Source organism: Chiloscyllium plagiosum, unplaced genomic scaffold (assembly GCF_037043375.1).
Source record: "Chiloscyllium plagiosum isolate Xiang-an unplaced genomic scaffold, Cpla_swu_hap1 HiC_scaffold_34, whole genome shotgun sequence".
Taxonomy (NCBI): domain Eukaryota; kingdom Metazoa; phylum Chordata; class Chondrichthyes; order Orectolobiformes; family Hemiscylliidae; genus Chiloscyllium; species Chiloscyllium plagiosum.
This window is the reverse complement of record NW_028270172.1, coordinates 35726814-35741204: the sequence shown is the minus strand read 5'-3', so window position 1 is coordinate 35741204 and position 14391 is coordinate 35726814. Positions and strand designations below refer to the sequence as shown.

The window sequence follows — 14391 nt, the reverse complement described above, 5'->3', positions numbered from 1 at the left end:
AAGCAAACCTCCATGTAGATTAGGAGGTGTGTGACATGATTCTGTGTAAAATAGATGATCTACAGAAAGCTGAATCTGGGTATCAGGTCTGTAGACACGCAAGGTTGATTATAGGATCCCTTCCTCTGTAATAATTACACCATGGTTATGAATGTTGAACTGCCTTTTGAGTAATCTTCTCCACAGCCATGTTTTAGAGCAACAAAACAGAACCATTTATTGAAGCTTTCTTCTTTTCCTCAGGTAAACAGAGAACCTCAAACAGCAGTTTTAAACTCTGCACCTTATAGGCTTTACTCACATTTCATAAATAAATCTGCCTCTTATAATAGAAAATTCCTGTTAGCTGAGGGTTTGGGACCTAGCCAGCAATTCTCTGCTATCGCATATCAAGATTCCAGATATTGTTTTTGGTGAAACAGTCTGGTGTCTATTTTTAAGTAGTGATTTAGTACTGGTATATTATTTCATGTTTACTGTGACTAGCAGTGATATATAGTTATATTGAATGCTCTGCAGTATTTGATATTTATTGTGAGAAGCATTTTCCAGTCTATTATGGAGCATTGCAGAAACAGGAACAATAACAGAGGACAGTAGTATAAGAATCTGTACTGATCTGAAGGAGCAGCCTGTCCTCTAGAGACAGTGCACAATTCAATTTCAGTGAGCAATGGCTTTAAACGGTTTGAAAGGATGGCTGGTATACAACACTAAGCAACTAACTCCTTCTTTATATGCAAGTGATTGTCTTATCTACAGCAACACAGCAGACGATTCACAACATTCAAATCGGTATGGGACTTATAATGCACTACTCCACTTGCACCGGCTCTTACAATGGCTCATGGATATGGAACCCCTACAGCACGGAAAGAGACCATTTCGCCCGTCAAGTCTGCACTGACCCTTCGAAGAGCATCCCACCAATAGCCAGCCTCCCACCCTAAAACTATAACCCGACTTTTTCGATGGCCAATCCATCTAACCAGCACATCTTTGGACTGTGGCATGAAACCAGAACATGGTGAGAAACCGGAGCACCTGGAGGAAACCCATGCCTACCTGGGGAGAACATGCAAATTCCACAGACAGTCGCCCAATGCTGGAAGCAAACCTGGTGTTGTGACCCAGCAGTGCTAACCATACACCACTGTGCCATCTAAGTCAAAACCAATGTTTTGACATGAATCCACAGTCTTTTTCAAATCTCTCCATGACCTTGCTGTGGTTCTGTTCGCCGAGCTGGAAGTTTTTGTTGCAAACGTTTCATCCCCTGTCTAGGTGACATCCTCAGTGCTTGGGAGCCTCCTGTGAAGCGCTTCTGTGGTGTTCCCTCCGGCATTTATAGTGGCCTGTCCCTGCCGCTTCCGGTTGTCAGTTTCAGCTGACAGGGGACGAAACGTTTGCAACAAAAACTTCCAGCTCGGCGAACAGAACCACAGCAACGAGCACCCGAGCTACAAATCTTCTCACAAACTTTGATCTCCATGACCTTGTCCTTCCTGTTCCAAACTCTGAGCTATTGGTGCTCCTTCTACGCTGGGCTCTTTTATATTGCCATTATAATGGTTTCCCAGTAGTAGCTGGCCATCAATTAACTAGGCTCTTAGCTCTTGAAATCCCTCCCTATATTATTTCATCCCACCTTTCTCTTTTGAGATCTTCATTAAAATTCACTTGTTTGACCAGGTTTCTAGCCAATACCTCCTGTATGGCTCAGTGTAATGCTTTGATACATTTGCCCAGATTTTCAGGTCTCCAGATTGTTGGATTAACCATTTGAAATGATAGTAAATGAACACTTAACACTGTTGCAAACACATCAAATTTCATGAATCAACACCTTCCAAACCCACAATCACCACCATGTAGAAGGATAAGAGCAGCAAATGAAGGAGAATACCACCGCCTGCAAGTTCTCTTCCAAGACTCTCACGATCCTGATTTGGAAATATATTGCTGCTCCTTCAGTGTCACTGAATAAAAATTCTGGAATGCCTTCCCTAAATCCTCTCAATCATTCTTAATGTTTCGGTTGGATCAACACTTAATCATGCCAATGTCCTAAACTAGATATCATTCTGATGAATTTGAGCTATACCATCTTCATGGCCCTTCATGAGATGGGTCTGAATACCTAAAGTATAGTTTCTCCCAGTACCCAAAACTGAAAATTGCATTATGCATGTTTACTGAATTATTTTGCATTCCCATAGTTCTAAGCCTCTTGCGATTAAGAGAATATTCAAATTTGTTTTTTCTTGGATTTAAACGTAACAGGTAAGGCAGATGAACTCAGGGCGTGGTTAGGAACATGGGACTGGGATATCATTGCAATTACAGAAACATTGCTCAAGGAGAGACAGGACTGGCAGCTTAATGTTCCAGGGCATAGATGCTATATATAGGAAGGATTGAAAAGGGAGGGGGGTGAATTTGGCAAGACAGAAGGGGATAACATTAAATTGTACTTAGAGAGGATACTCCTGGGAATACTTCTGGTTACCTGTAAGAATAATAATAGAATGGTTATGGTAGGGGATTTTAACCTACCAAACACACACTGGGACTGTTATCGTGTCAAGGGCTTGGATGGACAGAAATTTGTTAAGTGTGTACAAGAAAATTCTGACTCAGTATGTGGATGTACCTACTAGAGAAGGTACAAAATTTGACCTACTCTTGGAAAATAAGGCAGGGCAGGTGACTGAGGTGTCAGTGGGGGAAGCACTTTGGGGCCAGTGACCATAATCCTGTTAGTTTTAAAATAGTGATAGAAAAGGATGGACCCAATCTAAAAGTTAAAATGCTAAATTGGAGGAAGGCTAATCTCAATGGTATTAGGCAAGAACTTTCAAAGGTTGAATGGGGGCGGATGTCCACAGGTACAGGGACAGCTGGAAAATAGGAAGCCTTCAAAAATGAGATAATGAGAGTCCAGAGACAGCATGTTTCTGATAGGGTGAAGGGCAAAACCAATACATGTAGGGAATGCTGGGTGACTAGAGAAATTGAGGTTTTGGTCAAGAATAAGAAGGAAACAAATGTCAGGTAGAGACAGCAGGAATTGAGTGACTTCCATGAAGAGGATAAAAGCAGTAGGAGTATACTTAAGAGGGAAATCAGGAAGGCAAAAATGGGATAGGATATAGCTTTGGCAAATTGGGTTAAGGAGAATCTAAAGGGATTCCACCAATACATTCGGGGAAAAAAGGGTAACTAGGGAGAGAATAGGGCGCCCTAAAGATCAGCAAGGCCCACTACGTGTGGAGATGCAAGAGATAGGGGAGATATTAAAAAAGTATTTTGCATCAGTGTTTACTATGGCGAAGGATATGGAAGACAGAGAAAGTGGGGAAATAAACAGCAACATCTAGAAAAATGTCCATATCATAGAGGTGGTGGTGCTGGAGTCTTAAAATGCATAAAGGTGTATGATTCCCCAGGATGTAATCAGGTATACCACAGTACTCTGTGGGAAGCTAGGGAAGTGATGGCTAGGCCCCTTACAGAGATATTTGTATTATTGGAAGCCACAGGTGAGGTGCCAGAAGACTGGAGGTTAGTTAATGTGGTGCCAGTAATTAAGAAAGGTGGTAAAGAAAAGCCAGGGAAATATAGTCCAGTGAGCCTGTCATGGGTGGTGGGCAAATTGTTAGAAGGAATTCTGAGAGACAGGATTTACATGTCTTTAGAAAGGCAAGGACTGATTAGGAATGGTAAACATGGTTTTGTGCATGGGAAATCATGTCTCATGAATTTGAATGAGCTTTTTAAAGTAGTAACAAAGAGGATTGATGAGGGCAAGATGGTGGATGTGATCTATATGGACTTCAATAAGGTGTTTGACAAGGTTCCTCGTGGTAGATTGGTTCGCAAGGTTAGGCCACATGGAATACAGGAGAACTAGCTATTTGGATACAGAAACTGGCTCGAAGGTAGAAGACAGAGGGTGGTGGTGGAAGATTGTTCAGACTGGCGGCCTGTGACCAGTGGTGTGCCACGAAGATCGGTGTTGGGTCCACTGCTTTTTGTTATTTATATAAATGATTTGGAAGTGAAAATAGGGGGTATGGTTAGTAAGTTCGCAGGTTACACCAAAATTGGAGGTGTAGTAGCCAGCAAAGGTTACCTCAGAGTACAACAGGATCTTGATCAGATGGACCAATGGGTCAAGAGTAGCAGATGGAGTTTGCTATTCTTGTTATCTCACACAAAGAGACTTTGGAATGCAGGTTCATGCTCCCTTGAAAGCGATGTCACAGGTCCATCGGATAGTGAAGAAGGCATTTGGTGTGCTTGCTTTTATTGATCAGCACATTGAGTAGAGGAGTTGGAACATCATGTAGCTACTGTACAGGATATTGGTTAGGCCACGTTGGAATTATGTGCAATCCTGGTCTCCCTGCTATCAGAAGGATGTTGTGAAACTTGAAAGGGTTCAGACAAGATTTACAAGGTTGGAGAGTTTGAGCTATACGGAGAGGCTGAATGGACTGGGGCTGTTTTCCTTGGAGTGTCGGAGGCTGAGGGGTGACCTTATAGAGGTTTATAAAATCATGAGGGGCATGGATAGGTTAAATAGACAAGGTCTATTCCCCAGGATGGGGGAGTCCAAAACTAGAGGGCATAGTTTTACGATGAGAGGGGAAAGATAAAAAATGGGACATAAGGGGCAACTTTTTCACGCAGAGGGTCGTGCATGTACAAAATGAGCTGCTAGAGGAAGACTAGTACAATTATAACATATAAAAGGCATCTGGATGGGTATATGAATAGGACGGGTTCAGAGGGATAGGGACCAAATGCTGGCAAATGGGACCAGATGTTACCGTGCTGCATATCCATGACTCTAATTGGATAACTTTCCTCGATTGAATTCGCTGCCAGTTTTGCACACCTAAGATGAATTAGTTTTTTCTGAATTTATTCAATGTTAAATAAAACTCAATGTTTCTTAAGGTTACATCTTTTGCCAGGGGAGATAAAATTAGACTACATTGTAAATAGGCTTTTGTGTCAAGTAGATAAACTTTATCATGTTCTTATTAAGTTCCAGATCTCAAAAAGTCATTACTTCATGTATTCACTTGTCTTTTTCCTTAGTTGCTGACAAATTGCTGTCAATTTTTTTGCTTTTGCCTAAACGTTTCTCGTGTTTATTTTGCATAAATAACTCCAGGTAATTACAGTCATTCCACAGGATTTTACAGCAGCTTTTGCAAGAGTCCCAATTTGCTGTCACACTCTTTGTCAAACCTCCAGCCTATGACCTACAGTGTATAGACACTACAACACACACCCTGCAGTTTTATAATTGCTATTCAATAGAATGATTTGAAGATGCCGGTGTTGGACTGGGGTGTACAAAGTTAAAAATCACACTACACCAGGTTATAATCCAACAGGTTTAATTCGAAGCACACTAGCTTTCGGAGCGACGCTCCTTCATCAGGTGATAGTGGAGGACACCATCCTAATGCACAGAATTTATAGCAAAAATTTACGGTGTGATGTAACTGAAATTATACATTGAAAAATACCTTGATTGTCTGTTGAGTCTTTCATCTGTTCAAATACCATGATAGTTTCACTTCTTTCATGTGTAAATCTCAAAACCTTTTTTTTAAAAATTGCATTCTCAGCTTAGCTGTAACAATGGCTGATAGCTAGACAATATGTTGAAGGTGTTAGCCCCCTGTGTTCTCTGTCTATGCCATGATGTTTAGTTTGATTCTAATTTAAAAAGTGAGATAACAGAGTTTTACAGGAATTCATGCAGTTTTTGAGCAAAGTACAATGTAACTCTGAAAGTACAAATTCACCCCACAAAATATCTATGTGTGCATGTAGGTCTTTGTGTATGTCTGTCTGTCTGGGTTTGGGATTGTGAGTGTGAGAGAGAGTGTATGTGTGTGTGTGTAGTGAGTGTAAAGTGTCTTAAGTCTGTGAGGGCGTGCATGTGTGAGTGTGGGAGTGTGTGCGTGTCTGGGGTGGGGGGGTTGTGAGTGTTTGTGAAAGAGAATGTATGTATATGTGTGTGCATGAGTGTAGAGTGGTCTAAGTCTCTGAGAGGATGCCTGTGTGAGTGTGGGAGTGTGTGTGTCTGTAATGGTGTTCTGACGTGCCACAGCAAGGAACCGTAATGACTTCCTCAGGGGATAGGCACACGCAGTAACCGACAGGGTACCCTTCGTTGTTCAGTATTTCCCAGGAGCTGAAAAACTACGCCATGTTCTTCATGACCTGCAACACATTATCAATGAGAATGAGCACCTCACCAAGACCTTCCCCACACCTCCACTACTTGCCTTTAAACAACCGCCAAACCTCAAACAGATCATTCTTCATAGCAAGCTGCCGGCTCTCAGGACAACTCCATACAACCCTGTCACGGTAGGCGCTGCAAGATGTGTCAGAGTGTGGACATATTAACCACCATTACATGTGGGGACACCTCTCACCTTGTACATGGCAGGTACTCATGTGACTCTGCCAATGTTGTCTATCTTATACGTTGCAGGTAAGGATGCCCTGAGGCATGGTACATTGGAGAAACCGAGCAAAGGCTACGACAACGGATGAATGAGCACCGCACAACAATCAACAGACAGGAATGTTCCCTCCCAGTTGGGGAACACTTCAGTGGTCCTGGACATTCAACCTCGGATCTTCGGGTGACCATCCTCCAAGGCGGACTCCAGGACAGGCAGCAGCGAAAAGAGCCCGAGCAGAGACCGATAGCTGAGAGTTTGGTACCCATAGGGAGGGCCTCAACCAGGACCTTGGGTTCATGTCACATTACAGGTGACCACCATTGCACTATACACAGACACAGATACTCCTACACACACACACACACACACAAAAACACAGACATGCACACAGTCACTCACACACACCCTTACAGACACACACACTCCAAAACTCACACAGGCATCCTCTCAGGGACTTAGATCACTCTACACTCATGCACACACATATACACTCTCTCTCACAGACACTCAACCCCCACCCCAGACACACACACACTCCCACACTTACACATGCACCCCCTCACAGACTTAAAACACTCTACACACACACAGACAAAGACCCACATGCACATATGTTTTGTGGGGTGAATTTGTACTTGCAGAGTACTCCCACAGAGTACTTGAATTCATGTAAAACTCTGTTATCTCACTTTTTAGATTAGAATCAAACTAAACATCGTGGCATAGACAGAGAACAAAAAAGGTTTTGTGATTTACACATGAAAGAAGTGAAACTACCATGTTAAAAATCACACAACACCAGGTTATAGTCCAACAGATTTAATTGGAAGCAAATCATGAAGCTATCATGGTATTCGAACAGATGAAAGACTCAACAGACAATCAAGGTATTTTTCAATGTATAATTTCAGTTACATCACACTGTAAATTTTTGCTATAAATTCTGTGTGTTAGGATTGTGTCCTCCACTACCACCTGATGAAGGAGCGTCGCTCCGAAAGCTAGTGTGCTTCCAATTAAACTTGTTGGACTATAACCTGATGTTGTGTGATTTTTAACTTTATTCAATAGCAGTTTACAACCATACCACAGGTTACAGACATTGTCATCTGTAGCAAGATAGACTGATTTCCCTGAAACAACAGTTCATTAGCTTTTGTAATGTAGATAATTGTTTTGATCCCAATTCTTTGTAAATGATCTGCAGGAGTCATTAAATAATGATAAAAGAGAGAGATTTACAAAGAACAAAAACGTTTTATTCACAGAAATTAACCACATGCTTTACAGCAAATATTGACTTTTAAAAAAAATTGAATTCAACAATATGTATTTAACACTAAGTTTAAAATTAACAGTGACAAGTGAAATGCATCAAAAGTAAACTGCAATATATTTTTAGGACATACCTGGACATCCTTTGGTAACGGCTTTTTTTTCTTTATTCCTATCTGAATATAGCTGAAGAGAAAATATGTAATTACTTGACTATCTTCAGTTCCTTGACCAAAATTAATTTTAAAATTCAAAAAACAGCCTCGTGGTAATCTTTGTAAACATTTGTTTCAAGTTTGTAATTCTTGCAACTCTAGACCATAAGATGACTGAAAAGAAATCAAGAAAGCAGAAAAAAGTAAAAAGCCAAAGAGTGAAAAAGAGCCTTAATGAACCTTTGCATTTATAATTATACCTTTACCATAGACAGATATTTCATAGAGACAGAGGCAATATCTTAAAAATGGATTCCTAGCCAAAGGAGGAAGCGTTTAGGACAGGTGGACATAATGCTTGGTCAGTGGTCTCCTTTTAAGGAGAGCCTTAGGAGAATTCCAAAGTCTGGGATTAAGGAGGAAGAAGGCACAGTCAACAATAGTGAGGTTAAGGGAGCAGAAATAATTAGAGAAAGAGAAATCTGGGAGTTGCTAAACAGACATGATAAAAACAGATTTGAACACAAAGAATGGAATTTTAACTCGAAGGAGGATGGGGTGAGTGGTGCGGGAGGTGATGACAAACAGCAGAGGCCACTAAACAATCTTGAACAGAACGAGGGGGACGTCAAGAGGATCCTTGCATTGGTTCTCAAAGCAATTAGCAGTTTGAAAGTGCAATTGTAAATGACTTGGCAGCAGATGTGGAAATAAATGAGGATGAAAAGAAAATGAAAAATATATGTGTGGTCAGGAATAGAGGACATTGTCAGAAATGATCAGATCTCAAATCAAGACAACTGTTATAAATTGGCCATGTATGGCAAAGTTAAGGGGAAACTTGTGAATATGTCAATCCTGTACAGGCCTATATATTCAATCCTGCTTTGAAACATGTGGGAAGACTTTGCACAGACAGAGTCAGAGATGTACAGCACAGAAACAGACCCTTCGGTCCAACCCGCCCATGCCAACCAGTCATCCCAGCCTAATCTAGTCCCACCTGCCAGCACCTGGCCCATATCCCTCCAAACCCTTCCTATTCATATACCCATCAAATGCCTCTTAAATGTTGCAATTGTACCAGCCTCCAGCACTTCCTCTGGCAGCTCATTCCATACATGTTCCACCCTCTGCGTGGAAACAGTTACCCCTTAGGTCTCTTTTATATCTTTCCTCTCTCAGCCTAAACCTATGCCCTCTAGTTCTGGACTCACCCACCCCAGGGAAAAGACCTTGTCTATTTATCCTATTCATGCCTCTCATGATTTTATAAACCTCTATAAGGTCACCCCTCATCCTCCAACGCTCCAGGGAAAACAGCACCAGCCTGTTCAGCCTCTCCCTATAGCTCAAATTCTCCAACCCTGGCAAGATCCATGTAAATCTTTCCTGAATCCTTTCAAATTTCCCAACATTGAGGTTTTCATTTTGTAGAAAGCCAAAAAACACACATTGATGCCTCTTGATTTTTATTGAGGAATGATCATAATGTGTGATTATTCTTTGCCATGAAATTAGGTCAAATACAGAGTTAACCACACTGCCAACAATACTACATTTTCTTAATGTAACATGAACAAGTAGAATGAAGAATTTTCATATTTTAACAATGTTCTACCATGTAGAAAAATTAAAATGTAGATCAGTAACCAATAACGATAAACATCAGAGTAGTTTCATCTTAGGAATTCAAAGTTAATTTTGTCCTGAGTAAACCAAAGTCAACAGAACAGCAAAGTGGAAGCTTAGTATTTGAATAATTACCATATCAGATAACAATTCAAATTATGGGATCCAAGATGGTGGTGACCTAGGGGGGTTCGCATTGCTGGGGTCCGCGCCACAACATTAGCAGGACAGAGCTAGAACCCGTCCCATCCACTTTACTGCGAGCAACAAGAAACAGTAAAAGAGCTACAGAACCTGAAATGTTTGCTCACTTTTGTTTTTGCTACAGGAGAATGCAGAAGAAAGGAGGGAGTTTGCCCAGTGCCAGGGCTGGGGCTCAATTCAACGAGGTGGAGGGCTTGCTTACACACCTGGCCTTGCTTGAGGAACTCACCAAATCTTGCAAGGTGCTGGGGAAGCAGAATGAAGAAAAAAAATTGAGGAAAAGCTGCCCCCGGTCTCTGTTACACTGCAAACACATGAACAGCAGCTGGAAGACCTGGGGAAAAGGACTGATGAGCTCAAACGTCAGGTCACAGCAGTGAAGCAGAGGCTGCTTCATCGAAGAGTCGGATTAATGCCCTGGAAACACAGGTCCCTGGTTTGCTGGATCTGGTGAATGACCTTGAGAACAGGAGCAGAAGAAACATTCTTTGTGTTGTTGGCATGCCAGAGGGGGTAGAAGGTGAGTGGCCAGTGGAATTCTTTGAGAATTGGTTCCCGGAATTCCTTAGTTTGGAGGCTGAAAAGGGAAGGATAAAGACTGACAGAGCCCACCGGGTTGCAGCATGGAGGCCAGAATGGACCAGCACCTTCGCTCAGTCCTGATATGGTTCCATCATTAAAAAGACAAAGAGAGTCATGGAAGCTTCTAGAGCTGTAGGGAAGGATCCACAGTTGTGGATGTGCGAGGTTTCCAGGGTCGTATTTTCCAAGACCTTTCAGTGGCAGTGATCCGGAAAAGGAGGTCCTATGATGGCATCAAGAAGGGATTGAGAGAGCTTGGGATCCAGTACTCAAGTGTACTGAAGCTCAGTGATTCACAGTTCGAGTTCTTCCTCTCTGGAGTCTAAATGATGCTATAGAAGATTATGGCAAAAGATGTGTTCAAGTGGTGTACCTGGAACATTAAAGGGGAGTCACACGCCAGTCAAGAGGAAGAAGGTACTTTCCAGTCTTAAAAAGGGAGAGAGTGGATATTGCCTTATTACCAGAAACATATCTAGATGATGCAGAGCATCTGAAACCCAAAGACCGAGTTTATTTCTCATCCTTCAACACTAGGGGTAGGGGAGTGGCCATTCTTGTTGGGAAGAATCTCCCATTTAAGTTGTTAGAATGTATTAAAGACACACACAGGAGATTGGTAATCCTTAAAGCTTTGATAAATGGGGAAGAATACAGGATCTTAAATGTTTATTGTCCCCGGCCTACCCCCTCAAGTTCTTGATAGAAGCACTTTCTAAATTGGTTAACCTCCCATCTCATCATATTACCAGAGAGGGGATTTTAATTGTCTAATAGATCCTACGGTAGACAGATTGCTCAAAGACCCCCTAATATCTTCTTCACGATCTAAGCAATTAAGGGATTTGCATGTTGAACTAGGATTGGTAGATGTTTGGAGGCACCTTCACCCTACCAGCAGAGATTTTACATTTTTCTCGAATCCGCACAAATGTCATACCAGGATTGATTTCTTTTGGACTTTCGCAGTGCATTTGGGCTCGGTGGTGTCATGTACAATTGGCAATATCACTATGTGTGATCAGGCTCCACTGTATCTAATGGTCAAGAGTAACAATACTATGGTACTATGATCCCTCCATCCTTAAGGATAGCAAGTTTACTGAATTCTTTTCTACTGAATTCAGAGGATTTTTTAAGACATTAATTCAGGCTTGTCCATTAATCCAGTCATTCTCTGGGAAGCTGCTAAAGCTAAAGGGAGTTAGTTATTTCCTATTCAGCCAGTTAGAAACGTCAAAAGGGGTGATCAATAATGCTTGCTTGAAACGCGTCTGAAGGCAGCTGAAAAGACAAACTTTCATTGGTCCTCGTTGGCTAAACTGTGGAGGATCACAGCACTTCAGTGCACACTGAACTCCATGCTCACATAGACAGCTAAGAGGGAGCTTACATTTCCAAACAAAGGTTCTTTGAGCATGGGGATAAGCCGGGCAAGTACTTAGCATATCTTGCCAGGAAAAGAAATGCTCCCCAAGCCATTACCTCAATTAGGGAAGATACTGGAAATGTAATCCATTATTCTAAAAGGATTAACACAGCATTTCAGAAATCTTACTCCGAATTATACCTGTCTGAAAATTGTGAGGATGGGTGGGCTGGGATGGAGTCTTTTTTTAAGAATTTGGATCTCCTAGGTGTGACCCCTGAGCAAGGGTGTCTCCTTAATGCCCCATTGTCAGTTCAAGAGATGCAGGAGGCAGTGAGGCACCTTCAGAATGGAAAGGTTCCTGATGGACTTCCCAGTGTGTTTTATAAGGAATTTACAAGTATACTGTCAGGACCGATGCTTAGTGTGTTTAATGACTCACAGAGTCGGGGCCTCCTCCCGCCATCTTTGAGAGGCAAAGATCCTCACTGTAGGGAATCTAATCTAATCTAATCTAATCTCTTTTACCCTTAAAAAAGAGGGAATGCCCTGGAGGACTGTGCTTCCTATAGGCCCATCTCACCCCTGAATGCAGATTTCAAAATTCCAAGACCCTTACACTAAGATTAGAAACTATGCTGCCTTCCATGATGAAGGAGGATCTAACGGGTTTGTTTTTTGATTTCTTCCACAGTGAAAGACACAAGGTGAACAAATCTTTATTCAGTTTACACCACCAGGAAGAAAGGAAACACCAAGTGGCCAGTGACAAGCAGTGCCCTTCACATCAAAGGGCAATGCTGTATGATCAAACAGTGAAGAGGAGGGCAGGGATCAAATCAAAATAGAGTTGGAGGGGGAAATAATGCACTCCACTCCCTGCGGCACCCATTTCTCTCTGAACAACTCCAGGGTGTTGGTGGACACCGCGTGCTCCTTCTCCAGAGTCACCCGGGCCCTAACGTAACCACAGAAGAGGGGCAGGCAGTCGGCCCTAATGACCTCCTCCACGGCCCGCTGCCTCAAACGGGTTTTATAAAAGGTTGTAGATCATCAAATAATGTCAAGAGGTTACTTAATATAATTCAAGTATGTCAACAACGATCAGTACAGGGATTAGTGATCTCTCTAGATGCAGAGAAGGCATTTGACCAGGTCGAGTGGCCATATCTTTTTTATACTTTAAAGCAGTTTGGCTTGGGCTAGGTCTTTATCAGATGGGTAACGGTTTTGTATAGTGACCCTCTTGCCGTGGTTCTCACTCATGGTGTGCGATCAAGCAATTTCAATATTCTTAGAGGCAGTCGACAGGACTGTCCTCTATCACCATTGCTTTTCACATTGGTGATTGAACCGTTGGCAGAGGCAATACATTACGATCCCAATAATTCTGCTCCAGAAGTGGGGACGAAGTCACAAAAGATTGCATTTTATGCAGATGACATTCTTGTCTTTTTATCAAACCCAACAGTTTTGGTGCTACATTTGATACAATACATTAATTCGTTTGGTGGCTTTTCGGGTTACAAGATCAATGTTGCGAAGTCAGAGGCCATGCCCATGGGTCGTCTCCTGAAAATGCCTGGTCCAGAGGACGAATCTCTATTTCCCTTTAAATGGTTACAGAAGGGCTTTCCCTACTTAGGTATACTCATTACTCTAGCCTTTAAAAAGGCTATTTAAAACCAATTTTGACCACTTATTCGACAGAATCAAACAAGACCTTCGAAGATGGGAGGCACATCCAATCTCTTGACTAGATCAGATAGCCCTCGTTAAAATGACATTCTCCCCCGCCTGCTATATCCTAAGTGAATGTTTCCTCTGCTTTCTACGAAGCAAATATTTAGAAGGCTGAATGGCTGGTTCAGTTCCTTTATCTGGTATCACAAGCAAACCCTTATTAAACTAACTAAACTGCAGTTACCCCACAGACTGGGAGGTGTGGACCTCCCAGATCTCAAAAACTAGCAATTAAGCTCATTTTTATTATAGTGACCCTCACTCACTATGGTTAGACATTGAAGCATCTGAAGCAAGATGCCCCCTTATGAGCTTGCTGTTCTTGGACAAAATGAGAACAGTTAAGGAATATTGCCATAGCCCAATAGTTATTAATACTGTTAAAGCATTGAGGGCAATGCATCAGAGTAAGGGCAATATTGCCAAAACATCATTTTTTTTTACACCCATAATTGGTATGCCGGATTTTCAGCAAGGGATGATGGATTCGGGTTTAAACTATGGGCAGCTAGGAGTAGTTCTTGCCTGGGTGACTTACTCCAGGGGGATATATTGATGTCTTTTGACCAGTTGGCTTGGAAATACAAGCTGCCCAGTAGGCACCTCTTCTATTTTTTTCAAATTAGAAATTTCAGTCAAAAAAAACACACACTTCTAACTGATTCTTATAGATCTGAGATGGAGAAGAGGGAGCTGAGAGCACACTTTCTGTCAGCAATCTCTATCACCTATTGGGAAAGGGTCCCTCAGACAAGCGTGTAAGGTGTGGGAGAGGGAGTTAAATGTTGAGATCTCTTCTAAATATGGGAGGATATCTGGGAAAATGCAACAAGGATCTCAATTTGCAACAGGACACATGCCTTGCAATTGAAAATTCTGCAAAGGGTCTTAGCTCCAGACTGCCTTTCAAAATTTAATGTGAGAGTGTCCT

The 14391-nt window shown here is 42.0% G+C and overlaps 1 protein-coding gene across 3 annotated transcripts in view; it reads right to left on the bottom strand.

Annotated features, from left to right (window-relative positions):
* The window catches only part of dcdc2 (doublecortin domain containing 2), a 216555-nt gene that overhangs the window by 199014 nt on the left and 3150 nt on the right, over nucleotides 1–14391 (bottom strand). For all 3 annotated transcript variants that reach the window (XM_043719166.2, XM_043719167.2, XM_087978604.1), the window contains exon 2: nucleotides 7910–7961. In XM_043719166.2, the coding sequence (XP_043575101.2) occupies nucleotides 7910–7961 (52 nt within the window). The remainder of the gene's footprint in view (nucleotides 1–7909; nucleotides 7962–14391) is intronic.